A 27472-nucleotide genomic window follows, 5' to 3' on the forward strand; every position below is an offset into this window, starting at 1 on the left:
TTCCTACTTATGTTAATAATTACTGCTCGAATTATATTTAGAGAAGGAAAGCAACAGTATAATTACAACATACATTGAAGCGTATATTTATTTGGCCTTTAGTTAATATTGGTGAATTTATATAGCCAGAGATTTATTTGTTCCCCTCCTCCTTTCCCTCCTCCTCCTCCTCCTCCTCCTTCTCCTCCTTCTCCTCCTCTTCCTCCTTCTCCTCCTCCTTCTAATTGCAGTTGTGGGATGCTACAAGTGGAAAATGTATGGCAACATTAACAGGCCATGATGATGAAATACTCGACTGCTGTTTTGATTACACTGGAAAGCTTATTGCAACTGCTTCAGCTGATGGTAGGTCATCTCTTCTTACATTTAACTTGTGGAGGGACTTATGCTTTATTTGATAAATAAGAGTGACTCTACACTGTAGGTCATTCCCCTGATGACCAGTTATAATAGAAACTGTATTCTGCTTTACCCCTGTGATGTCATTGTATATTACTACACCATGCCTGTATCATATTCTTGATAACCACATGTAATGCTATGCAATGTCTGCATCACCTCCTTGACAACCACTTATGATTTTATACTAGGTCTTCATCATCTCCTTAATAATGATATATAATGGTACATTCTGGGTCATCTCCCTGATGTCCATGCACTATGCTACACAATGTCAACCTCAGCAACTTGATCACCATCCATGGTTCTACAATAAATCTGCATTATTTCCTTTATGACCACATGTGCTGCTCCACTATGTCTAGCAGATCTTCGTGATAAACATATATAATGCTCTGCTATACATCATGTTCATGAGAACCACTATGATTCTATACTATGTCTGTGTTTCTTATTGATAAACATAGGCTGGTGCTACACGATGTGCCTCAACTTCACGAAGACCACATATGACACTATAGAACATCTATGTCATTTCCCTGTTGATCACATATGCCATTATATTATTTTGCTGGTGATTCATTTTAACTACCCAGTTTTTATTTCATCATTGTCTCCCTTTTAAAATTACATTTGCATACTTGTTCTCTTACTGGGGCTTTTCAAAGGTAATTCTTTGACTATACATACAAGTTGTTTTTATATCCCGGAATGTAAACCCTCTGAATCTGGACAATTTTATTTTTAAAAGTAACTATTTTTTCATTTTCTCACAGATCTTGGCTTTTTAAAAAATCATCTCTCAACTGTAATTAATCTGCCCTTTTCATTTTAAATATTCTCATTTATACAAAAAATTTCTTCAATATAATGTGTGTGTGTGTGTGTGTGTGTGTATATACACACACACACACACACACATATAATGCCTACCTTGTGCCAGGAATACCTATGTTTTAGGAAAAAAGGGTATCATCAGTGAAAAAGAGAGACAGAAATCCCTGCCCTCATGGAGGAGGAGACAATTACCAATGCCATACATACGTTTTATGTGGAATGTTAGATTAAAAGGATGTTAGATTGTACAGGATGTTAGGAGTTGGTCAGTGCTATGGGGGCCAGGAAACAAGCAGGGCTAAGGGATCAGGATGGATGAGAATAAAATACAAGTTTTATTCTTCCAGTTTTGTTTTTTCTATGATCTGCTCTTTTCCCTAGCAGTGATTTCATTCTTGTTTGATAAGACATTACTTATTTATTTTTCTTTTGATGTGTTTTGTAAACCTCTTTTCATCTGTACTTCTTGAAAAGTATTGATGTTTAGACCAATTTCTTTATTTATCTCTGGTCTTTGCTCCTTATTTCCTTATTAAAATTGAATCTGTCAACACAATGAGTTACCTGGGCAGCTACATCTGTTCCTATATATTATCTTTCCTTCCTCTTTGAAATTATGCTGAAGGCTTAATTTTTTTAATCTTATTCATATTTCTATCTTTTTTTTAAAAAAATTAAGGTTTCAGACTACCTTATTTCTGTGTTTTCTGAAGATTAAAAATGCTTTTGTACTTTGGGTGTGGAGAGAGCAGAGTGCCTGAAGAATGGCTCCTCTGTGTACAACACATCCAACAGCAACTTGGGCTTACTCCTCACGGGTGGCAGAATACTATGGCCTTCCTGTGACATTACGCCCTATACATAAAAAAAAAGAAAAAATGCCTTTGTGCTAATTTAGAGTATTGCACTATGTAATATATTCCATTTTGTATTATTAATAAACTCTTCAAACAAGTTGGCCACTTTCCTTTAAGGCACTTGAAATGTCCCACTAAGGAGCAAGTTTTATATTTTAACTAGAGGCCCAATGCACGGATTCATGCACCAGTGGGGTCCCTTGGCCTGGCCTGTGAGGATTGGGCCGAAACCAGCTCTCTGACATCCCCTGAGGGGTCCCGAACTGTGAGAGGGCACAGGACAGGCTGAGAGACCCCACTGGTGCATGATCAGGGCTGATCGGGGCTGGCCAACTGGGGAGGGACCGCAGGAGGTTGGCTGGCTGGGGAGGGACTGAGGGAGGGCTCCAGGGTGTGTCTGGCTCATCTTGTCCAGTCCTGATTGGCCAGACCCCAGCAGCAAGCTAAACTAGTGATTGAAGCATCTGCCCCCTGGTGGTCAGTGTGCATCTGGTCAAACAGGCAACTGGTCGACAGGACACTTAGCATATTAGGCTTTTATTATATTATATAGGACTAGAGGCCTGATGCACAAAATCCATGCACACGGTGGGGGGCGGTGTCCCTTAGCCTGGCCTGCACCCTCTTGCAATCCTGGACCCCTTGGGGGATGTCTGACTGCCGGTTTAGGCAGAATCAGGCCTAAACCGGCAGTCAGACATTCCTCTCACAATCTGGGACTGCTGGCTCCTAACCACTCTGCCTGCCTGCCTGATCACCCCTAACCACTCTGCATGCCTGCCTGATTGCCCCTAACTGCTCACCTGCCTGCCTGATTGCCCCTAACCACCTCTGTCTCAGCCCTGCCACCGTGGCTTCATCCAGAAGGACATCCGGATTGACGCCTGGAAGTTCGTTCAGCTGTTTGGTCTAATTAGCATATTACACTTTTATTATTTTAGATTATGTAAATTCTAAAATAGCAATTTTTCATCATTTTGTCTACTTCCTCCTGAGTTGACATTGTCAGAAAGGTAAATAAAAAATTAAGACATTTTGCTCTTCTCTGAATGAAAATTGTGATCAAAACACCCTATTCTTGCTAATTTTACTCTATGCAATGCTGTAATTTGCAACAAGAAAGTATCCTTCTCCTGGCCTGACAAATGTTAGCTTTTTTTCTGACAACAATTGCATTACTGCTATTTTTTTCTCTTCTATGCTTATTTTACTCCTCCACTTTTTAATTCTAAAAAAACATACTTTTTCTTCTATTCATCCATCCATCCATTCATCCATCCACACTGCATCTATTTGTTGAGTGGCACTTCTAGGCACTGGAGACACAACAGGGAGCAAACCATTCTGTTAGCTCTTTCTGTTGAAAAGGGTTTCTAGTGCCTGTTCTTTGTTCATTTGAGTGGCAGCCACTGTTTCTTCTTAGAGTGGCTGCTTGTGCCTTCTGCGACCTTAGACTCATATTTGGTGTATGATCGTAGGCTTTCTGCTTATTTCATCCCTGGCCTCTCAAGACTTTTTTTCATTCCCTCTTTCTCCCTTTAAAATATTTTTTTTTCATTCTGAATTGTTGCCTCTTTGCTTTTTCTACCTTGGAACCCATTATCTCTTGTGATAAACTCAGGGCTAGCCAGGCACTCCTCACACTCTCTTACCCACAGTGGGACCAGCTTGCATTTGAGTGGCTGGCTCTCATCACAGAAGACAAACCTAGCAGTCAGCTGTGTGTCAGGGTGATAAATGGTTAGATAATTCAAGGCGTGTGGTTCAAAGTTCTGTATTTCAGGTGAATTTATGTATGTATCCCCACTCCTCTCAAAAAGGAACAGCAAGAGTTTTCAGTGCAGCCACCAGAAAATGCATTACTAAATTGGAAGGTCATGAAGGTGAGATTTCAAAGGTGAGTTGCTTTCTCATTTGGAGCAATTTATTTAATTAAAAAAATAGCATGTTTAGTGTTAAGTATTGGCACTAAGCTACTAAGGTTTGTCCAATGATCTCGTTCTTTTTAGAAATTAGGCACCTAAGGACATTATTTTTAAGTGTGTCCTCAAACTCAGTGTAATAAATTATTTCTAAAACTTTTCATAAACTATAAAAGTGTTTTTCTCAGCCATCAGCAAAAGATTTAGCTAGATGAAAATACTTATTAAAGTTATTTATGAAGCTTATGAAGTGATTTTCCTGGTTCTGCTAGACACACAAGGTTATATTGTGCAAGGAAAGTATCAAGTATTCTGTAAATTAGGTGCAGTTGAGGAAGTATTTCATGGAAATATTTAACACTCAACAAAGTTTAAAATGACCTATGTTGAAACGCCAAGGTTGTAGCTAAGAATTTTGTATTAACTTCTCCCAAAGGCTTATTCACAGAGCAGGGCCATCCAGTCTGTGATCTGAGGTTTAGATGTGTCCTCAAATATTTCTAGAGAAAGCTGGGACTTGGTGACTCTCACCTCCTAGCCCAATTCCTTGATCTCAGGTCAGATTTGCTCCTTCCTTATAAAATATCAGCATGATGGTTTCTAGTCTCTGAAGGCTCCACCTGGACACCAGAACCACCCCTACTATGCTCTCTCCTCTCCTGCTCCCTCACCTTCTGCTGGTGGTCATTGTGAGCCTAGCAGGCCTGGTCTCCATGGAAGTGCAGAGCACATTCTTTTCACAGGCTGGGAAGCTTTAGGGGCTGGCAAGAAGAGAGGTAGGGCAAGTGTGGACACGAGAGATAGGCTGAGGAGAGAGCTGGGTCGTATTTCTGAATGTCTGGCTTGATAGCTATTGACATGGTTGGCATGTCCCACTCAACAATTGCACATCTATTTTTGCATGAGTCTGACTATAAAGAGTTCTAAGATTCTACATTATTGCATTTTATACTTAAGTGATATATTGCTTCTTGAATCGCTACCCAGTAAGGGCATTTCTATGGAGTATCAAACTAAGGTTTATATTCATTCATTCAGCAAATGCTTTTTGAGAGCTTCCTCTGTGCTAGGCATTGCTCTCTGCATTGGTGACACAGTGATGAAAACAAGACATGGCTTTGCCCTTATCACACCTTCAGTCATGGAGGAGGTGGCACCAATCATTGCCTTCTGATGATTTAGAGAAGGTTATGAACATGGTACCAAAAGGAATGGAAGACTAACAGTTCTCTTTGACTGCTGCTCAGGTACCATTAGACAATGCCTGGCACATGGGAGACACTTAGAATGTGTTTATGGAAAGTGCTGCACTTTGAGTAGCAATGTCAGAACGTCCTCTCTTGTAGGCCCTAATGTTCGCTTATTCTGTGACAGACTGTGTGTTTTTGACCCCAGAAAGTTGGGTTGCAGAGGCAGCTTAGAGATTTGGGTATAAAGGAGCCTGACGGGTTCTCAGCCACAGCAGGGCCCTGTGTCTTTGTTTGCATGGAGAAGGCATCACCAGTCTTTTGAAAGAAGTGGGTGGGGAATATTCAAACTATAAAGGTGCTTTGATCTTTGTCCTTAGAATTGTGTGTGTGTGTGTGTGTGGTGGGGGTGGTGGGTAGGCTATTAACGTTTCTGTCTAGATTTTAATTTGCATGTATTTGTCCCTGCAATATTTTTCCCATCATGAAGGAACTGTTCTGTGTAAGAATAAGTACCAGGCTGGGAAGGTGACAGGTGCTTAGTGATGTCCCCTTTTTGCTGATTAAATTTGTTGGGGAGATTTACACAAACCTGTCATGGTTTTTTCTTTCTCTTTTGTAGATTTCTTTCAACCCCCAAGGGAACCGTCTTCTAACAGGAAGCTCTGACAAAACAGCGAGAATCTGGGATGCTCAGACTGGCCAGTGCCTCCAGGTGCTCCGGGGGCACACGGATGAAATCTTCTCATGCGCTTTCAACTATAAAGGCAACATAATCATCACAGGTGGGGAGAACAAACACCACAGACTAAGTTGAATACCAAAAGGAGTTCACCTTCATCCCCTACCTCTCTTCTGGGGTCCCTGGCTCAGCATGGGGAAGGGGTGCTCTATATTCATTATTTAATTTTAGTTGCATCAGGGAACCACAGGAAGGAGCTCTGTCACTGACTGTAAGGCTCTGTGACTTTGAATTTTAGTTGCTTTAGGCAGAGTAAGAATTCTGAGCCTGCCTTGCAGGCATGGTCACTGAATGGTTAATATCCAGTCGATGTCAGTTAGGTGTTAGTAACTAAAATAAGTCAGGACCAGGGTTCTCCATAGTCAGGTTTTGGCTCATTAGAAATTTATTCTTTGACCTAAGTTGTTTTTTTCCTTGATGTTCCCTGCTAACATACATGTATTTGGGGGAAGAAAACAGGTATTGAGCACTGTTCAACCATTACCAAATTTATCGTGCATTATTTATATTGGCAACATTTTGTAAGAATTGGTTTGAGAATAAATTAATTTTGATTGAAGGAGAGGAAAATGACAAGAATTTGGTCCGATGTCAGTGTGGTGCCCCGGGAGGAGGGTTGGCAGGGGTGGGTGCTACAACAGTGTGGGGCAGGGATGCCCTAAGCAGGCACTAAGACCCAATAGGCCTAAGTCCCAGTAATTCCCACCATGTTGAGTAAATTTAAGACTTGCTTAACTGTCTAATAAGTTCAGTGTCACATACGCAAGGTTGGCTTTGTATGTTGGCTGCTTCGTAGTCATGTAACTTCAGGTATGCTGCAAATAATCTCCCCTTCTGGCCTAAAACCTCCCCCTTCTACTTAATTATGGATAAGTCCTGAAATTACTGCTTACTTCCTGTGGGTTTTAAGGTTTTCAAGTGTAACTAACAGGTAGCTACTCCTAAGACAGGGCCATGAGAAGCCATGTATTTTATTGAGAATGGCAAGTCAGGCCCTTCCCCAGGACAAGGACAGAGGTGGGGGCTGTGATGCCAGGCACAGGGTGCTCTGCAGGGACCTGCTGGCAGGAAGGGAAGGAGGACGCTGGGTTGGCAGAGGACCTGCCTTTCCTAATCCACGTGCTTCATGTGAGGCCAGCACCGCATACCTCATTTCTCACCAGTTTTCCCAAAGACCCTGGAGAGCGTGGGGAGGAATATTCATTGTCTGTGCCTTCTTTTAGCACTGGCATTTAGATTCCTGAGCTTCTTTAAATATATTCTTGATTTATTTAGTGCATCCCAAAGCACCAAGGCCAACTGGACAGCAGAGCTTGTTAAAACGGGGGTGACATGCTTGTCTTGCCCACAACACAGCAGCCACTTTGTTTGATTTGATCCCCCTATTTTCATGGCTGACCCCAATGTCCACCATGCATTTTTAATGGAATGCCTGAGGGTAGGTTTAGAAGCACAAACTGAAAGGGAATTGGCCAGTATGACCACTGCATTTTGAGGACATAGGGTGCTTTTGGTGGAACGTGCAGTGTCCGCAGGCTTTCCCAATCCATGCAGCCCCACACTTCTTGTGCTGATGTTATATGCCTTGCCTTGGAAGGAAGCCACACCAAGATGGTCCTTTCCATAGAGGAATGTGAAAGGTGACCCTTGGGGAGGGGGGGTTCAAGGCCACTTCGGAAGAGTGTTGTCATAGGGGGGAGTGAGGAAGGATGCAAAGTTCACATGTTGACTGATGGTGAGAAACACCTGTTGACATTTTGATCTGCACTAAAGTGGAATGTACTGTCTTACACGCTGACACCCAAACCCGGGGATGTTCAAGTTCACTGAAGTTCTACCTGGTGGCAATGCTTGAGGGAGAGCAGCGGGAAGAGCAGAGGAGATGACTGACATCTCAGGTCCCCTCCAAGTTTAACATATCATGAATTTGCTGCTGTGAGTAGGACGTGAACTTGCACGATTTAGGACCCACAGAATCATGCAAAATTAAAGAAAAGAAAGAAAAAGAAAAAAATTCCCAGTCCAGAAACACCTGAGCTGAGTGTCTCAGGGGCTTGGCAGCTGGGCCCTGAGATACTTGTACATTTAGTTCATTGATAATTGATAGTGACCCAGAAAATGTCAACCTGTAAAAAAAGAGGGTGAAGGGAGTGAAATAAAGAAAAAATAACCTTGTGAAATGTGTCTTCATAGGCAGCAAGGATAATACCTGTAGGATATGGCACTGACTGCAGAAGCTGCCGATGAGCACACTCGCTAGCGATGGGAGCAGGAGCCGAGCATCGCAGATGGCAGGCATGCTGCTTTGATATTTCATGTTTTCTCTTTTCCCACAAGTCAACTATTGATACACTGTCCTTCGCTTCACAGATATGACTATTAAAACTGATGAAGAGATATAATTTCTTGATATTTTTTAATGGAGATGACAGGAAACAGCCTACTGTTTGGAAAGTGTTGCTGGTTATTTCAATTTTGTTTTACTTTTTAATGGTATCATGAGACTGATAAATGAAACCAGAGCAATTTCACAGCGTGTCTCCTAGATTCTACTGTGAAGGTTGTTACTTTAATTTCTGTTGAATAAAATATTCAGAGAAATTTTTGTGTGAATTGTACAAAGATATTTAGGATGTGTTTTTAGGGGGACGTATATGTTAAGAATGTGATTAGAAGTTTTATTATTTAGTTATTTTACTTTTTTTTTTTAGCTAAGAATGAGATAGGTAGCCTTGGACTAGAAGGTTGCTCTTTCTTCTTTCACATTCAAGAATACCCGCCCCCCCAAGAAAAAATGTTGAGGCCTACACCAAATAACATTAAGGCAGCATACAAGGTAACTAAAATGGATCTCATTTAGTAGCAGATGTAATCTGGATTCATAGTGGAATGAAAATATGTAGGCAGGTTTGCTTATAAGGAACAGTAAAATGAATAGATATTCAGACTATTGAATATGAAGTTTGGGTGGAAAACAATCGCAGTACCAGGGAAAATAATCAAACTCCAACATGATTGCAGCTGAAACACTAAAAATGTTTTATAAAGGGTGTTTTATGTAAAAGTATCTCAATACCTATTTTAAATTAACAGTAAAAGAAAAAAAAAACAGAAGATAAAACCAGTGATGCCTGAATCCAGAGCAAGTGAATCTTATAGAATGATTTTTCTGAGTAATAAAAATAGCGGGCATTGTGGCTTACTGTGTGCCAGATATTGCCCAACCAAGTATATGGATCATCTCATTTCATCCTCCTGGCAGATAACAGTCCTGACTTTGGCAGGAGGAAGGTGAGTCAAGGACATCCAGATACCAGGCAGTGAAGCTGGACTCAGAGATTGAACACTGTGTTCTCAGGTGAACAAGGCTTAGTTATGGGAGAAGAGTGTCAAATCTATGAGTAGGAAGGTTTTGGGTGAGAATTACCTTTCAGATTGTCTATGGATGTTTAACCCTCAAGAAGAAAAAATAAAAGCAACATAAAGTAAATAAAATTTCCATGCAGTTGCTAGAAGAGGAGGTTCAGAGATGGTGAAGACAAGGAGAGCTTGAGTTAAAGGAAAATAGATGAAAATTTTGCTACTTTTAAAACTCTAAAGAAGTGGCAGACACTGAGTCCTCTTCCGTGTCTTTGATGACTTAGGGAAAGTGGTGGTACCATTTTGTTTCATCACTCCAAAGAGTCTGCCAGCATGTGGTTACGGAGAGCATCCTATGTCTCATGGACCAATTTAGGTGTAGGAAACCCTTGGCCAGAATAATGGCTTGTTCCTCTAATTTTTATGTATTGAAGAATTTTTTCTTCATACAATATTTATGAAGGTTTCCAGATATCCTGACCTACTGAAAAATAAGTGTTTAAATACTTAAGATTATAAGAAAACTATAATACACAGTTTTCTGTTGGTTCTCAGCCTATGGGTAGTGATGCTATTGGCTAGGAGGCACTCACGGGGCATGTTCTGCTAGTGGCAACCTCAAAGGCATTTCCGCACCTGGAGCCAATGTGGCTGGTCTGGCCCTGTGGCTCTTATTATGGTTGCAAGGTGCACCTTAGCAGCAGCCATTAGGGAGAGGATGGGAGGGTGTGCAGACTGGCGCATCTCCCTTTGTTAGGGGCAAGGGTGGGGTGCCTGGGGTTTGTGGGTTCACTATTGGTGAATTTAAAGCAGAAGCATGGAATTAGTGCATGGAAAGGAAAAATGGGGTTGTGCAACCAGTCAGTTATCCAGGTTGCCCCAAAAGGGAAACCTCATGGGTGGGAGAGGCCTGGCTCCTTACCTAGCTGTTAGGCTAGTAGCTGGGCCAAGCAGCTGGTGATGGATGTCTTGGAAATGGATGCCTGGACAATGCTTAATGTCATGCACTTATAATAAGAAAGCTTATTGTCAGGCACTTACAATAAGAAAGCTTGTTGTCAGGCACTTACACTGCCTATACCCACTTTATTTTCCTCTGAAGTATTGTAGGGTTTCATGAAGTATGCATGGGGTCTGGAGTCAGATTGCCTGGATGTATATTCTGTTTTCAAACTCTTAATTGTTGGCAAGTTACCTCACCACTCTGTCTCAGTTTTCCTATCTGGACAGTGGTGACAATACTAGTTCTTGATTGTAGGAATACCCAGCACCTAGTAAGCAAGGTGGTAAATGTTTGCCATTATTTGTATGCTCAATAGTTAGCAGTCATCTTTTTAAAAATTGTGTTTCATATGTAGACAAATTTTCACATTTTTGAAAGGAGCACAGTGTTATTTACTCATAAATTATGGTTGAAATATAACTCACTTCATGTATTATAGGTATCTTAGGGAGAATTGTAAATTGAGTTTTTATCAATGAAACTAAAATTTAAGCGCCCTGGGGAAATTTTTCTTTTAAAGGTCCCCTGTTGAATGGAAGAGCTGGGATGTGAGGAGATGATCACTATAGGTGATTATGGTCTAATCCATCTCCATATATTTAGACTTCATATAGGATTTTATGAAAGTAGATCATCATAAAAATGAAATATCTTTTCTAACAACTCATATATAAAACTGCAGTAGCTTGTGATTAAGCATAATTCCTGATTTAAAGATAAAATACATGTTTTTTGAACTGAACAATGCTTTTTTACACCTGTAAATCTTACATTGTCATGTAAAAGCACACCCCTCATCTTTTAATTTAGATTATAAGTGAATTTACTATTTTATGTGTTTCCCACTGCTGCTGTTACTCTTAAAATAATTTACCGTTTTCGATCTCCAAAGGGATGATATTTGAAGTAAAAAAAAAAAAGCAATTAAGATATTTAAAGACATACTCCTCAAACACAAGGAATTGTAACCTGACATAAAATATCTATAATCATTTTTAGTTATCTTACAACATTACTTTTTGGTTTTGTTTAATTCAGCTTCACTGTTATCTGGGTTAGGAGGGTTTGGGCTACAAGTAGCAAAAAAGCATAATTAGAACAAGGTTGGTCCCAAGTTTTCTATTCAGTGGCCAGATGGCTCAAGCACCTGGGATTTGGGGGCTTTCCCTCTGCCCTCCTTGTTGGCATCTGTCCTGGGCATCCTTCTCAGTTGTCGATGATTGACACCATTTTCTTAGTTTTAGTATCTTGCCATCTCTTTTTATCTCATCAAGTCCAGGAGAGAGCTTGCTGCCCCTCCAATTTCCATTTGCCCCATCATTTTAGCAGTTCTAGCCCTGCTAACTTTGGACTTATCTATCACTTTCCCCCTTTATTTTCCTCTATCTGCCTACCAAATCATAAACATGTTCCTTAGTTAAAAAAACAAATTTTAGCTAGCCAGTTTTATTGCCATTTTAATCTATTATCTATAATTTAATTATTCCCCTTTCACACAAAAAAACCCCAATCTTCTAGTTATTTACCTTGGCTTTCTTTGCACTATCAGATAATTTCTTTCTAAAATACAAAGAAAAATATATCCAAACATTTACAGACTTGCATAAGTTAGTTCATTTGGTAAGAGAAATAAAGTAGGAATTATTATAGCCTTAATTTAGAGCGGATAAAACATGATTGGGAAAGGGAGGGTGGTTTGCCCAAAATCATTTGGCCAATAGATAGCCGGACATGAACTCAAACCTAGAAAGGCTGTGTCCTACCAATAGCCCAATGAAGCTATTAAATGGTGATGTGCTGCCTATGAGTTTTCCCACTTGGTTATGGACTGTCATGTTTGGTTTTTCTTTTGGTCTGAATTCCTTTTGAATCCCTTGAATAAAAACATTTTAAAAATAAACATCATGAAGCATGGTGCTTTATTCCAATTAATAAAGTTTAATTTTTGGGTCTTTGTTGTGCATATAATTATTTTGTAATCCAGTCCCAGTTCCAAATGGCCTGATAATTACAATTTCACTCTTATCCCAGCCATTATATTGTAACAGATGAAATATTTCTTGTAAACATCACAGACACTAAATAAAAAAGCAAAAAAATAGCTTTTGGAGATATAAAGAAACAAATGCTCAGATTCTTATTGTTCATATAACAATGTGGATAGTGAAAAGGTAGATACAATAATGATTTAGGAGCTGCATTCAGTACTAGAAAGGCCTGTGTGAGGTTATAAAAGCAAGCTGTTCATTCGAAACTGGAAGTTTTTTTACCCTGTAACAATAGCCACAGTAAGAGGGGCCCCACCCATTATCACCACAGAATTCATTTCACAAATGCAGGTGTTGGGAACCGCTCTTTCCAAGACAAACACTCCTTCTAAGACAATGGGACCAAAGACAGCCCCCCCATATATTAAAATGTGTATTAGTAATTGCTTAATAAAATGGCCTAACCTTAATATAAAGACATATAAAATGAAGAATCTGAAACAAAAGCATTAGAAAATGTACAGGAAAAGAGACCACAGAGCCAGTGAATTGAGTTAATTTTGTTTATGAAATTGATGCTTTATTTGATGAATATACTTAAACAATAACACTATAGGGATTTTTTCCCCCTCTGATTTATGTAACTGTATTCCTGACTCTGGATATTTCTTGAATGGTCATTATTTATTACAAAGGATTGCATTTTTAAATGCAGTTTGTTACATTCAAGGCAAGTGATCAATTTTCCCAGCATTGTACATTGTTTTATTTTTCATTTCCAAGATACCAATTGCATTAGTTATCATGCTAATACTCATATGTAAAAACTCATATATTTTTTCATTGAGAAAAAGACAGAAGCTATAAAGATATTGGTGTTAGCTCATTGGGTATATTTGAAGTTGGATTATATCTTTCAACAATCACTTATTGTTTCTAAGACTCTAAGCCAAGTGCTATGTTTACAAGCAATGTAATTAGTTTTTTAGTGGACAAGCAAGCTATGGAAGTTGTTTTTTTAAAAAAATATATTTTATTTTATTTTTTTTTACAGAAAGGAAGGGAGAGGGATAGCGAGTTAGAAACATCAATGAGAGAGAAACATAGATTCAGCTGCCTCCTGCACACCCTCTACTGGGGATGTGCCTGCAACCAAGGTACATGCCCTTGACCGGAATCAAACCTGGGGCCCTTCAGTCTGTAGGCTGACATTCTATCCACTGAGCCAAACCGTTTAGGGCTGGAAGTTTTTCTTTTTTATATGTTTTTAATTGATTTTTTAGAGAGAAAGGAAAAAAGAGGGAGAGAATGAAACATCCATGAGAGAGAGATACATTGATCTGCTGCCTCCTGCACACTCCCTACTGGAGAGCAAAGCCAGAACCTGGTAATGTGCCCTAACCAGGAATTGAAACAGTGACCTCTTGGTGCATGGGATGACACACAACCAACTGAGCTTCATGGGCCAGTACAGGGGTTTCTTTTCTTTTGTTAGTATTGAGTATATTTTTGACACCACTAGTTAGGCTTTGATGTTTGGTATGATAACCAATGCAATTGACATCTTGGAATTGAAAAATAAAACCTGTACAATGAAAAAAGTGAACCTTGATAGGAAAACACTCTCTTATTTTGGCAAAAAATCTGGCCCAGAAAGGGAAGATCCAGTTGGTAATTGATGCTTTTCAAATGATAAGACCCAGAAGTTCTCAAAAAAGTTTTAAGAATTCATGGTTTGATGCTTTCCAATGTTACTTTGGTTGTGCAAGAGTAGCCTCTATTCAGGAAGGTCACCATGAGGTCACCTGCCATTTTAGGGTAAACCCAATGGAGATCAATCATTATAACATCTGGAAGACTTCACCTTTAAGTTGGCATGACTTGGAGTCTTTTACTAACACTTTTTACTACTCTCTTACATCTATCCTCTGAAATATACTGGTTTTTATAAGAAATCCCAGGATGGATATTGGCTTAGAACAGTGATTTTCAGCCTTTTTCATCTGGCACACTAATTACTAAAATTCTGCACCATACCAAAAAAATATATGTTTTGCTGATCTGACCAAAAAATAGGCATACTTTGATTCATTCATACTAGGAGGCTATTGTTTGTGTTGACTCTTGTCATTTTTTTTATTTGACAATCTAAGGAAAAAGAGGTCAATGCCTCTGACTAAATAATCAGGTATTGCATGTTTTTTTTTCTTTTAAATAAATCTTTATTCAGATTATTACAGTTGTTCTCCTTTTCTCCCCCCATAGCTCCCCTCCACCCAGTTCCCACCCCACCTTCTGCCCTTACCCCCCTACTGTCCTCATCCATAAGTGTACGCTTTTTGTTGCCGGGTCAAAGGTCGTACACATGGAAAATGTAGCTATTTCCTTCCGAAACGTGTCCCGGTGTTTGGAAAGGTCTCTCACGACTTGTTTACGCTCTACTCAGAAAGGGTACAGAGACACATAACGGCTTTTTAAAATAATGTGTCCTCTTATGTTTAAAATGAGGATATCACTTCCAAAAGTGAGGAGAAAGCAACACTACAGCTGTTCTCGCCCCTCTTGCCCTTTGGGTGATAGTTGTGCATGGGGCTGTGCTCTGGTTTGCAGACCGTCGACGAAGCCGTCTGGGAGGCTCGCGTGGTTCTGCCAGTTTCCCAGGGGTCGTCTCAGCCTCACAGGGGCCGGTACAGCCTCACAGAGACTGACTCAGCCTCACAGGGGCTGTCTCAGCTTTCCAGGGGCCATCTCAGCCTCCCAGGGACTGTCTCAGCCTCCCAGGGACTGTCTCAGCCTCACAGGGACTGTCTCAGCCTCACAGGGACTGTCTCAGCCTCCCAGGGACTGTCTCAGCCTCACAGGGACTGTCTCAGCCTCACAGGGACTGTCTCAGCCTCCCAGGGACTGTCTCAGCCTCCCAGGGACTGTCTCAGCCTCCCAGGGACTGTCTCAGCCTCCCAGGGACTGTCTCAGCCTCCCAGGGACTGTCTCAGCCTCCCAGGGACTGTCTCAGCCTCCCAGGGACTGTCTCAGCCTCCCAGGGACTGTCTCAGCCTCCCAGGGACTGTCTCAGCCTCCCAGGGACTGTCTCAGCCTCCCAGGGACTGTCTCAGCCTCCCAGGGACTGTCTCAGCCTCACAGGGGCTGTCTCAGCCTCATGGGGACTGTCTCAGCCTCACAGGGTCTGTCTCAGCCAGCCACACAGGGACTGTCTCAGCCTCGCGGGGCCTGTCGCAGCCTCGCAGGGGGCACCGCATCCCGTGTTGGGAGTGAAGGTGCGAGACAGAAGCTCCTCTTGCTGTCTCTCCTGCTGCTCCCTTACATATCGCTGATGCTGGAAGTTTCTGAGAGCAGTCTGCAGGTGCTGGACATCATACTTTAACTGGACAACATGAAGTTTGGCACTCTGTCTTTTGTTGGGTGGCTCCTTGCTGGAAAAAATCTCCAGGCGTTCTTCCTGGCTGAATATCTGGTATGCTTGCTTGGATTTCATTTTCTACTAAGTGCACAGACTGCTTGTCTTCCGTCTTCCGGTGTCCCATGTGAGACTGGATCTGGTGGACCTGCTTGTGCGTTTGCTGGTGCAGTGGTTCCATGTCACCGGCCCAGATGAGTCCAGCTACGGCTTCCTCCGAACCTGATTCTGCTTCTTGAGTGTGTCCCTTGTGGATGTGAGGAGTTGAAATCTGCAGTTTGTTGGCTTAAGCTGCAAAAGTGCAGGTGGTTCCTTTTGTGCCACTGGCACAGCTTGGGTGGGGATGTAAATTGAGTAGGACGAGGTCTCAGGGGATCACCAGGGCAGAGCAAACAGCAATGTCGTCTCCACGAATCCTGGCCTCTCCACGACTCCGCGTCTCTATGTCCCCGAGTGCAGGCGAGCAGCTCCGCGAGAAAGCCACCCTCGCTCTCCGACCCGCTGCAAGGCCATCCCATCTCTCCCCATAGGGTCTGGGACCTCAGAATCTCTCCCCAAACAAGCTCAGTGGATTCGAGAGTTTGTAACCCCTTCTGATTGAAAAAAAAAAACGCGCATCCAGTTGCAGCCCGCTTGGCGCGCCACTCCATACCTCTGTTCTTGGCGCCTCTGCACATCTTACTCAGTCTCAATGCGCTTCTTTCTTTCCTTCCAGTTGTAGAACTTCCACTGGGCCAGCTTTCCCGTGGTTCTGAATGATAGCTGTTTGTCTTATAGTTGGTAGTTTCAATGTTGTTGTGGGAGGCAGCACGCACACCACCATCTTGGTTCTCCCAGGTATTGCATGTTTTAAAACTTCCTGTGGCAAGTTGAAAATCGCTGGCTTAAAATATGGAGGATAGTTGATAAAGGGGTGTGTGTGTGTGTGCGGGGGGGTGGGGGTGCTTTTTGAATTCTGCACATCAAGGCCAAACCATCATTTTCTCTTTAAATTTTTCTCTTAAGTTTGGATTTTTAGGTTCTATTACCTAGATCTTAATGAGTTTATGATGATTTGTGGGCATGCAGGAGATGGGAACCCTAGAGCAGTTATATAGAAAATAGAGAGGCCCTGATGCACAAAATTCTTGCAAGAGTAGGCCTTCCTTCCCCCGGATCCTGACACCTGCTTCCCTCTGGCACCCGGGACCTGGACTTCCCTTGCAGCCCTGGCTTCATCCGGAAGGTTGTCTGGATGGATGTCAGGAAGGTTGTCCTGTCTATTTAGCATATTATGCTTTTATTATGATAGATTGTAAGTGCAATGAAGACAAGGACAGATGCTGATTTTACTTTTTGGGAAATGTTGGATGCACCTCTTTGAACAAAGTTGCCTCTGCTACTACTTTTTTGGGTCTGTGGGATCTTCATCAGATAACTACTGCAATACATTAGATATCTGTGTTTCCTTCTGAGCAATGAAGAAGCACTTTTTACTGCTCTTACCAGTAGCAATGAAAACTAGAAAATGTTGCTGTGTTTTAAAAACAAATAAGCTCACAGGCTTTATGCTTTTATTTATTCTCTTATCTCAGTAGGTGGCAGTATTTATCTTTTGGCAGAAACATTCTTTCTTGCTTCTTAATAGCTACAAATGAAAGGTATAAAGAGTAAGCTTTATGTCTTTTTCAGTCAGGGTTATGTGAGGATATATAACAATGCTCAGTTGTATGGCTTAAAGTTTAGGACCATCTTGCCATATCTGGGGCAAATGACATATCTCATTATACCTGAAGCACCGTGGAGACATTTTCCATCTATTTCTGAGGACACAGACCAGTAAGGAAGAAATAGCTCTATTTCTCTCTATAGATTTCTCTGCTGAAATCCATTTTACACTTAGTCATTTTATAATGACTCAATCCATCTGGAATCCAACGTTTAATGATGTCTTTTAATATTAATATTTGATCAGAGTGTGACATGGATTTGTTTTTATGTTTGAATAAAGTTTATTGTAATTCTAGTGGATTAAGAATCTAAGAATTGTGGGCACTTTAAATTTTATTATTTTAACAACTGTAAATCAAAAAGGTCAAACTGATTTGTGTTTGGTTATTAAAGACAAAAAGTAAATCTGGAACCAAATTACTAAAGACTACTTATTTATAAATGTGTCAAGGGAGACCATCGCTGTCACTCTCATTGCAGCAGGTGTTCAAAGTGTTAAAGTGAGTCAATTTCATAGAGTAAAAAGATGCAATATTGAGATAGTCTCCACTTGCCAACTGTTCTATTCAGGTGGAAATTGAGCGACTTTCTACTTGGTCTTCAGGTACATTTGGCAGCCTTTGGTTGGCAGCAAGCAGTTTGAGGCATTAAAAAAAAAAAGATTGGTCACTGGTGTAGGCGGGAGGTTTTCTGTGGTAGCCATTTCCTGGAACAATTGGAGGGAGGGTGTCAGTGGATGCTTCGTTGCCATTAAGTTGTCATAATGACCTTTATTTGAGGGGGGAGTGCCTGTCCTGATAGCCACTCAGGCGTGACAGAAATTTGTCTTTAAAAACATAGACTCGGGAATTGGAATACCTGTTTTAATATTTCAATCACTTCTTGGTTGTGGTACCTTGATAATTCAAACACCCCTTGACTCAGCTATAAAATGGGACTAATAATAGTACGGGATTTATATTTTTAAAAAATATATATTTTTATTGATTTCAGAGAGAAAGGGAGAGGGAGAGAAAGATCAACAATGAGAGAGAATCATTGATCAGCTGACTCCTACCGAGGATTAAGCCAGCAACCTGAGCATGTGCCCTGACTGGGAATTGCACCATGACCTCCTGGTTCACAGTCAATGCTCAATCACTGAGCAACACCAGCAGGGCAGTATGGTAGCTTTAAATAGTTTAAGAAATACATTAAGAGCCCGATATATCAGACACAATTAATGGGTAGCTAATATTATTTGTGGACACTGCTTAATGATTTGAAATTAAAGAATTTAAGAATTGAGAAAGAATTTGTACATTCAATGCACATTTTCTCATTAATGATGATGGCTTCGGATATCTCTGCAGTAGACATAAAAAAAAAAAAAAACCTTCCAATTCACCTTCTCCCAGGAAACTGAAAGGGAGTAAAATAAATGCAGTCAGTATTTTCAGCTTATCTTGCATGAATTCTTATGGATTCAGGCATGTGAATAAAAATTGGTTCAGTTTAATAAACAAGTGGTCTTGGCTCTGAATCTTCCCAGATTTTCAGTAGTTTCCCTCCTTTGCAAATCTGTGTTCTGAGTAAAACCCTGTCCAGCCTGCACAGCCATCAAAATCATTGTTGACAAGAAGATTCAAATATCACTAAGTGGAATTTCAAAATTCTTCCTAGAATCCCCTTTCAGTACTTGAGAAGATAATTAGAAAAATTAAAGGGAATTTGTCAAATACTTAAAAAAATGTCTGAAAATTAGACATATTCCCTAGGGTGTTCTGATGGTTCTATTAAAATTTCAGTGATTCTTACATATTGGAAGAGTTGACAAATGTCCTCAGATTTGAATTTTAATTATTCATAGTGTCAATCAAAGAAGCCAGTGGCCCTCTGTAGACACAATCACAGGTACCCTTCCCCTTGGACCCTCCGGTGCGTTGACCTGTATCGTTTTTGGCTTGGGTTTATGCCAATGTATGATGATCTTCTTGAATCCTTTGAGATGTGACTCCTGATTTAGTATTTTTCTTCATATAGATACTTTATTTGTAGGTCTATATCAGACACACTCTCTTGTCTTTAATTATGGAGATGGCAGTTTGAAGGGGGAATACCTGCATTTTTGCTCAATGCAGATGTGGTTTCCCCCTATTTTCCTGAAGGAATGCACTTCCTGTAGTGGAGGGTGATGCTGGGTATTTCCCCTAGGCAAGAGGAAACTTGTCTTCTATGTATGCCTGAGGCAAAAGGAGATGTGCACTTTTTTTCTAGGCCAGAACATCTCCAACAGAAACTAGAGTAGCAGGTACAGTTATTAACTCTTGCGTTATTACCCTGAGCAAATAATTAGGCTGAATTATATGAAATTGTTAAATTTGACAAATTTTAATCTTAAGAAAACTAATTTTATGTGGTTCAACCTAAAATATTGCTGTAACTGTGCAAGGTGAGACATTTTCTGTCCGGGCTTGTGGTGGCCCATTCCCCCCACTGCAGACTGGTGTCTCCCTTCTGCCGAGGGCAGATGGCAGGACTCACGCAAAGGCTGATGAGTTTGGAGTCAGTATATGATCCTGGGAGAGAAAACCCACTTCACACGGTATGTGATAAAGAGCGTGGACTTTGGATTACGACAGTGCTTCACTTGTAGTCCTATGAAATGGAAATACAATTCCTATACCTATAAAATGGAAATACAATGACAATGAAATCGGTTATACACGAGAAGAAAAACCAGCTCACAAGGCCTGTGGTATAGTTGGCAGCTAATAAGTGTTCTTGACCTTCTCTTTCTCCTTTGAGAATGTGCCATTTCAAGGTTGGAATCAGGGCTGTCTTGTGTGATGGAAGAGATGATCTTGCATGAACTGCCCTTCTTGACGTGGGCAAGGGCAGCTCCTCTGTCCTTCTTGCCGCCGTGTGCCCGCACTGCAGCCCCGAGCCTTCCCTTCTCGGATGTGCTTTTCAGTCACAAGCTCAGGTTTTACTGACTCCCTCGGGAAAAGCAGGTGGCCCGTGTTTAAAATAGCATCAGCTGTTTTTTGTGTTTGTTTTTTAAGTATTTGGGCTAATGCTCAATTCTAATTTAGTATTAATAAAATTTTTATGCATTGGCTATGTGTACACACCTTGTTTCAGGCTATCTTTTAAATATGTATAAGGTATTTTTAGATTTGGTGTGAAGGAGAAAAATAGAAATAGAAGAATATGAATATATCTATGTATCTATGTCTATGTCTATGTCTATCTCGATCTATAGCTGCATCTGTAATGTTAATGTAAAAAAAAAGCATTAAAACCTGTAAAGAATTTTTGTGAGTTTATTTGAGCCAAACTGTCGACAATTGCCAGGAAGCAGAATCTCAACATATGGAGATAGTGCTCCAGAGAATGGTGGTTTTTTACCTTGTTTTATACATTACAGTCAAAGGAGAGGATGTGTGTTACATGAAATCCATTGGTGATTGAATTGCTTTGGAAATAGGTTAAAGGAGGGCTTGGTAAACTCAAAAAGGATTTCCAGTTTAAGTTGTCTTGTTTTCTTTTCAAAATTAGCTTGACAAGTGTAAAGCTTTAATTTTAAATACAATTTTGATATTAACTCTATTGAAAACACAATGACAAATGTGTTACCATGTGGAAATGTATTTCTTGAAGGAAGCTGCCCTAAATTACTTTAGCAATCTCTTTTGATAAACCTTTAGCCACTTGTGTATATTATGGAGAAATCAACCAGCAGGAAAGATAATTTTATCTGGGTTGATGTCTTTAGTTTTAAAATAAGTAAGATGAAAAATAGTACGATTTTTAGATACAGCCTGGTGTGACCAATGGGCCGTGACAGAGCCCTGGTAGAAAATTGTTCTCCTGTGCTTGGAGTTTCTGATGATAGTCTCCAGTTTGAGCAACGGATTCACCATTGTTTATATTTCTGCCATAATTCTGCATGGACCATTTTGCACCAAAAGTTAGCATTTCTTCATAGGAAATGTCAAACTCATATGCACACAGTAACACACACATGCAGACAAATACTTCATCTATAATAATAAAAGCATAATATGCTAATTAAACCAGACGTCCTTCCAGACGACCTTCCAGACGAAGCCAGGCTGTGAGTGTAGCATGGATCCCGGGTGCCAAAGGGAAAGAAGCTGGTGCCAACAGCTGGGGGAAGGAAGGCCTACTCTTGTACAAATTTCATGCATCGGGCCTCTAGTGTAATTATAAAACTGAACAGGGTAAAAAGGAAATAAAGATATCATTGACCATGATAAATGAGAAAAAAAGAAGATAAATAGAAAGAAAATATATTTGCAGACCAGAATGCTAAGGGGCTTAGAGGACTAAAGTGCCCCCATCCCTGCTGAAAGCCCCTTCACATCAGCCTAAGAGATCTATACAGTGTTTGCACATCAAGATAAGCACCTTTTTCTACTAAACTGTCCCTCCCTTATGGACATCCTGGACCTGTCAATATGTAACTGGCCAATCAATGGGTCCATGCTGCCTGTCACTACTTGAGCCAATTAAGCAGAGACAGGGTTGAGCCATAGAATTTATTCCAATACTGCCTGCAGTATGGGAGAGCAGCAGGTCATCCACAAAAATCTGCTCTGCACCCCACCATGAGCCAGCTGCTTATATTGGGTAGAGGAACAAAGAGTACATGGGGAAGTAGGCAAAAGACTATGCCAAATGGGCAGTTTACAGGAAATGGGGGTTGGAGTTTTGCAATGCCTGCTGGGATACAAGGGCTAGTGATATGCAAAAGGGCTGGGGTCTTCAAAGGGCTGGCGATGCTGGTTTCTGCAAGAAGGTTGTTAATCTTCCCATGATAATGGGCAGCTCCCTGATGGGGAGGATGGACTGCATTTCCAGGTGAGCTCCCAGGTCCTGTGTGTAACTGCCAGCCAGGTAAGAATGTGCCTTCTTTAATCAGAATAAAACAATCAGGGTTAACAGAGCATGATTAATATTTCTTACAATTACAGCTGATTCACAACTTCCTGTTTCTGCCCCGATCAAATATTTGCATACTCAACTGAGTATGTGCTATAAAATATATTTTTCTCAAGCTCACATTAACGATTTCATATATATATTCTTTCAGTGCAGAGTTTCCTCAATTGAGGGCATTTTGAGAGGCTAATTTGAAAGTGTATTATTTAGTATTTAAAGTGGATTCTGATTTTAAAGTTACCATGTTGATGCTAAATAATTATTTCCGGGGATGCTGGATGAGCACCAGCATGTGGTACAACTGAGATAAATTAATGCACAATTGTTCTAGGGAGATCTGCTCTGTGAATTATGTTTTCACAAGTGATTATTAATAAATATGCCTGAACTGGTCAGAAACTATAGGGGAAAATTATATTCATATTCTGGAATTTATGTCTTCTCTATATAATAAAATTTTTTTGATCAATTATGCTTGCCACATTGATATTAAAAAGAATCTGAGAATGACCTACTTTGAGGATGTGAAAGGATTTTCTTTTCTCTCAGTTATTAAATAAAAACAAAATTTATTAGTCAATTATCACAAGTCTGTTTGCCTCAACTGTGAAACAGTGTGACCAGATAAATCATTGCTCACTGCCTGGTGCACCTGTTTTCTTAAAATGGAGCAAAGAAAAGAGGATTCACATTTCCATTGCTTTGAGTTTTTAGGGATGGTGGTTTTGAAAGCATCTCTTGTCTAAATATTCCGGATCTTCTGTCATAACCATCTTAATTGGATAAAACAGTCACTTGGGATTTAGATGCATTTTTTAAGTTGTTGATACTGATGAAAGGGAAAAGTAAATACATTTACATTTATCATGAGATATCTAGACATGGCAAATGATTTGTAAAGTTTGTCATACTTAAACTTCACAAAATCCCTGGAATTTAAGAAGTTAAGTAAACCAGTTAGTGATGACAGAGCAGGGATTTGAACCTTAAAGATCTGCTTTAAAATCTTGTACACTTTCCAAAATACTTTACTATTTTTATTAGTTATGAATTCCTCTTCATTTTGCAAATTATGGTCTCTAGATGATAAAAAGTGTGGTATATATACATATATGTACATATACACATATACATATATGCATATATATCAAAAGAATATATATGATATACTTTCTTGAGATGTGTATATTTATATTTATATGTATTCATAATTGCTCAAATTTCACTACATTTTTATCTTCATTTGTGTCCGAAAGCACCTTTATTTATTTTATTTATTTTTGGGAAGTATTTCTTGTCAGCTCAAAATTTACTCACGTTATTCTGTGTCAGGACCACCCACTGTGCATATCATTCATTTAGTAAGTATTTTTGAATGCCTACTGGTACCAGTTACTGGGGATGAGTTAAAGACTGGTTTTCCAGAACTTCCAGAGCTGCAAGGCCTGATGACACTGAGTGACCTTCTACCTACATCCTTATGTCTCACGTTGCTTCCTATGAAAACAGTTTTTATTTGCAGACCCAGCATCCACAGGGCTTAGATACCCGTTTGTGGGGGTAATAGAGGAGGCAGGTATCATACTATTCTCTGTTGTCTTTCTCTGTTTAACTTATAAACCTCTCATTCTTTGTAAATCATCTCTACTGAGACCTCACCACTGCATCAGGTACTCTCAGACATGCCTGTATATCTAATATATTATAAAGAAAAAGTTCAAGTATGTTTGATTTGGGGTAGTATATTGTTTTAAAAATACATTTAGAATGTGTTCTATCATGAGTTTTAATTTTCCTAACTTCCACTCAATATTCCTATTCAGCTTTACACAAGATATTTAAAGTTAGCATTGCATCATCTTGCAGCTTGTTGAAAGTGCAGAAATTTTGCTCCCACCCTAGACCAGCTGAATCAGAATCTGCATTCCTGTTGACAATTCCACCACTTAACAAGATGTCCATGATTTGTATGCATCTTGAAGTTTGAGAAACTTTGGTCTTTATTAGTCTACCATCTCCTGAATTTATGCTTTAGGTATTGGTGAGCTAAGTCACTTGAACCAAACCTCCAACGATATAAATAAAAAGAACTGGATAAAACACAGAATGAGGCAGTCTAGACTGAAAAACTTCTCAGAGCTCAGATGTTGGTGTGTCAGAAGCAGGCAAAACTCCTCCTTAAAAGAAGTACTTGTCATCGTTTTAAAATAGAATGTCTAGCAGGTTTTCAAAGACACCAAACGCACAAGTGTGCACTCAGACATGAGTGAGAGGCAGCAAAACAATAGACAATAGGAAGAGTCCCAATGGAACTTCAGATTTAGGAATTATCAGAGACTATAAAACAACTGTGCTTGTTATGTGTAAATAAATATTTAAAAAAAGGAAACTTGAAAATATCTGTAGGGAATAGGAAACTATAAAAAGTGATATACAGATTACAAAATAAAACCCAAATAGAAATTTAAGCACAATGGATGGGTTTCATAACTTAGCTAAAGAGAGAATTTATAAACTTGAAGATAGGGCAAAAGAAATTACCCAGCATAGAGAGATACCCAAAGAGTGGGTAAGAAACAGGAGATGCAGTGTAAAGGTCTAACCTATTTAATTGGGCTACTTAGACACACAGTAGCTGACACATATTTAAGAAAAATCTTAAAATCTTTTAAAAAATATTTTTATTGATTTCACAGAGGAAGAAGAGGAAGAGAGTGATAGAAGCATCAGTAATGAGAAATAATCACTGATTGGCAGCCTCTTGCACAGCCCCTACTGAGGATGGAGCCTACAATCTGGGCATGTGTCCTGATGGGGAATCATATTATGACCTCCTGGTTCATGGACTGATGCTCAATCACTGAGCCACATGGGCTGGGCCATAAATTTTATTTTTAAAGAAGAACAAAGGCAAAATTTTCTATTACTAGGCTATATAACAAATAACTTAGTGGTACAAAGTAATTTTATTATGATTAAAAAATTCTGTAGGGTAGGAATCTAGATAAGACACAGCTGGATGGTTTGTCTTTGCTCCATGATATGTGGTCATGGAATGCTTATAGTTGGTCTCTCCAGCATGATGACTTCAGTCTTATCTGAGTTTTTATAAAGCAGTTGGATTCTCTCATAATGAGTACCCAAGAGCACCGTGAAGATGCATGGAATTTAATTAGTTTCAGAAGTCATTTAGCATCACTTCCACCAAACACTTTTGTGTGAAAATGTCCAAGCCCCACTCAGATTCAAGTGCAGGGGACACAGACACTGCTCAGTTGAATTAGTGTTAAACAACCTATGGCCATTCTTTAAAAATCTACCTTATAAAAACCATAAAGCTGTCTATAAGCTAAGGGCAGCTCTTAAAGGCATGAATTATTGTGATGACTTAAGTTGGTTTGGTATTATTTTCATGGTGCTTTATAAGGCTATCAGGTTTTAGAAGAGAGATGCCAGGCTTAAGTGCATTTTATTCTACAGAAAGATAGCTAGATAATTTTTGGAGAGATGTTTAATCAATTTCTCGACTACTTAGCTCCAAAATGAATTAAACTGTTCAAAAAGATTATCAGAATGATTTTTCCAATATTTAGGAAGAAATACATTTTAGTTTCAGGACACCTCAATTCAATAGAACTATGTGTGATACCACAAATACTTAGTGAACAAGATAGAAAACAGAAAATAAGAATAAACAAATAAGCCCTTTCATCAGTAGTGAGAACACAATAGTCAATCAATCCTTTCTTAACTCTCTAGGCTCAGTCATATGCCACCCCCAACCCCCCACCCCCAAATCACCACTGTTGCCAATGAAATAGAAACTGGTGATTGGTTGAACCTAGGATGTGTGCTGATCCTTGGAGGCTGAACAGGTATAAGTTTCCCTGTAAATAAGTAGATACAAGGATGGACATTGGGAGTATTGGGATGGGACAAGTAGATACTAGAAGAGGCTTTATCAAGTGCCCATGATAAGAAATACATATTTGGGGCAGAGAAAACAGATTGTGTAAGGTTCTTCAAGATCATTTGTGGGGAAATGGCAGGAACTGTTATGGCTGGAGTAAATAATACCTATAACCTGTGACCACCAGAACCACAGGAAACAGACTATAATTATGTTGCACTGAAAGGTGACTACATAATTGTTTTACTATTGATGCTCTTTCAAAATAAAGAAGAAACCTGTATTCTAATGGAACTAAGACTGGGAAAATATAGAGAATACAGAGGTATTACATAAAAGTTTTATTAAAATCTTTTTTTATGTTCTCCTGGATTTTAGCAATTCTACTTTAAGCTAAAGTTGACTATCCTCAATTATCGGTTCTGTTCATGGGTCCATGGACTTGACACTTGAAAGTTTCCCCTGAGAATCACCTGCCAAAAGTATGCTTTGCCCAACTGAAAACTAGATTTATAAATACTTCAGCCTGTTTTAACCCTGCCTCTGCAGACTCATACCTCATTTATCAAGCTGGCATCAATTAGGATGACCTTTCTAAAACAGAGTCAAGGATTCAAGAATCACATTGACACTGTACCTTGGCTACTACCTTGCTGCTTACAAAGCATGTTTATGAATGTTGTCAAAATTAATACTGTCAACCCTGTAATTAAGGTGTATTGATGCTCATTTTATAGACAATAAACTGAGGGTCAGAAAGGTTAATGATTTTTCTAAAAATACACAGATAGTGTCAAAGGAGACTCAAGACCAGATTCCCTTATCCCAAATCCAGCACCCCTTTGGCTGTTGTCTTTTCCTGTCATGAATAAAGTAGACATAATTAGAAGCTCTCACTTGTTAAAGTATGGCATGAATCACAGAATCTACATTATATTTTGAGCTACTGTATATAACTGGAAATATAACAATAGTTTGCCTATATTCAGAATGCTAGAATAATAGAAAGCATAAGTAACTTACCGTATTTGCCGGCGTATAAGATGATTTTTTGGCCCTGAAAAATATGCCTCCAAGTGGGGGGTCGTCTTATACGCCAGGTACACTTCAGATAGACTGCCCATAGTGCTTGCCCCGTGCCATAGTGGCCTCCCGATGCCCGCCCACTTCATTCCACATACCGTTCAGGCATCAG

At 39.8% G+C, this 27472-nt stretch overlaps 1 protein-coding gene and 1 long non-coding RNA gene across 2 annotated transcripts in view; one reads left to right on the forward strand and one right to left on the reverse strand.

Moving 5' to 3' along the window:
* DAW1 (dynein assembly factor with WD repeats 1) overlaps positions 1-8654 on the forward strand; it is a 30845-nt gene extending 22191 nt beyond the window's left edge. Inside the window, exons 9-12 of the mRNA XM_015561847.1 lie at positions 231-345; positions 3914-3990; positions 5825-5987; positions 8138-8654. Coding sequence (XP_015417333.1) covers positions 231-345; positions 3914-3990; positions 5825-5987; positions 8138-8172 — 390 coding nt within the window. The 3' untranslated portion in view covers positions 8173-8654. The remainder of the gene's footprint in view (positions 1-230; positions 346-3913; positions 3991-5824; positions 5988-8137) is intronic.
* On the reverse strand, positions 1977-16883 carry LOC107182593. Its single transcript, XR_001513308.1, has 3 exons — positions 16874-16883; positions 12941-12951; positions 1977-2091 (listed from the first exon to the last, which is right to left on the reverse strand). It is a non-coding gene; the product is annotated as an uncharacterized LOC107182593 (long non-coding RNA).
* Between the last annotated feature and the right edge of the window lie 10589 nt (positions 16884-27472).

Source organism: Myotis davidii, unplaced genomic scaffold, assembly GCF_000327345.1.
Source record: "Myotis davidii unplaced genomic scaffold, ASM32734v1 scaffold370, whole genome shotgun sequence".
In the NCBI taxonomy this organism is placed as follows: Eukaryota; Metazoa; Chordata; class Mammalia; order Chiroptera; family Vespertilionidae; genus Myotis; species Myotis davidii.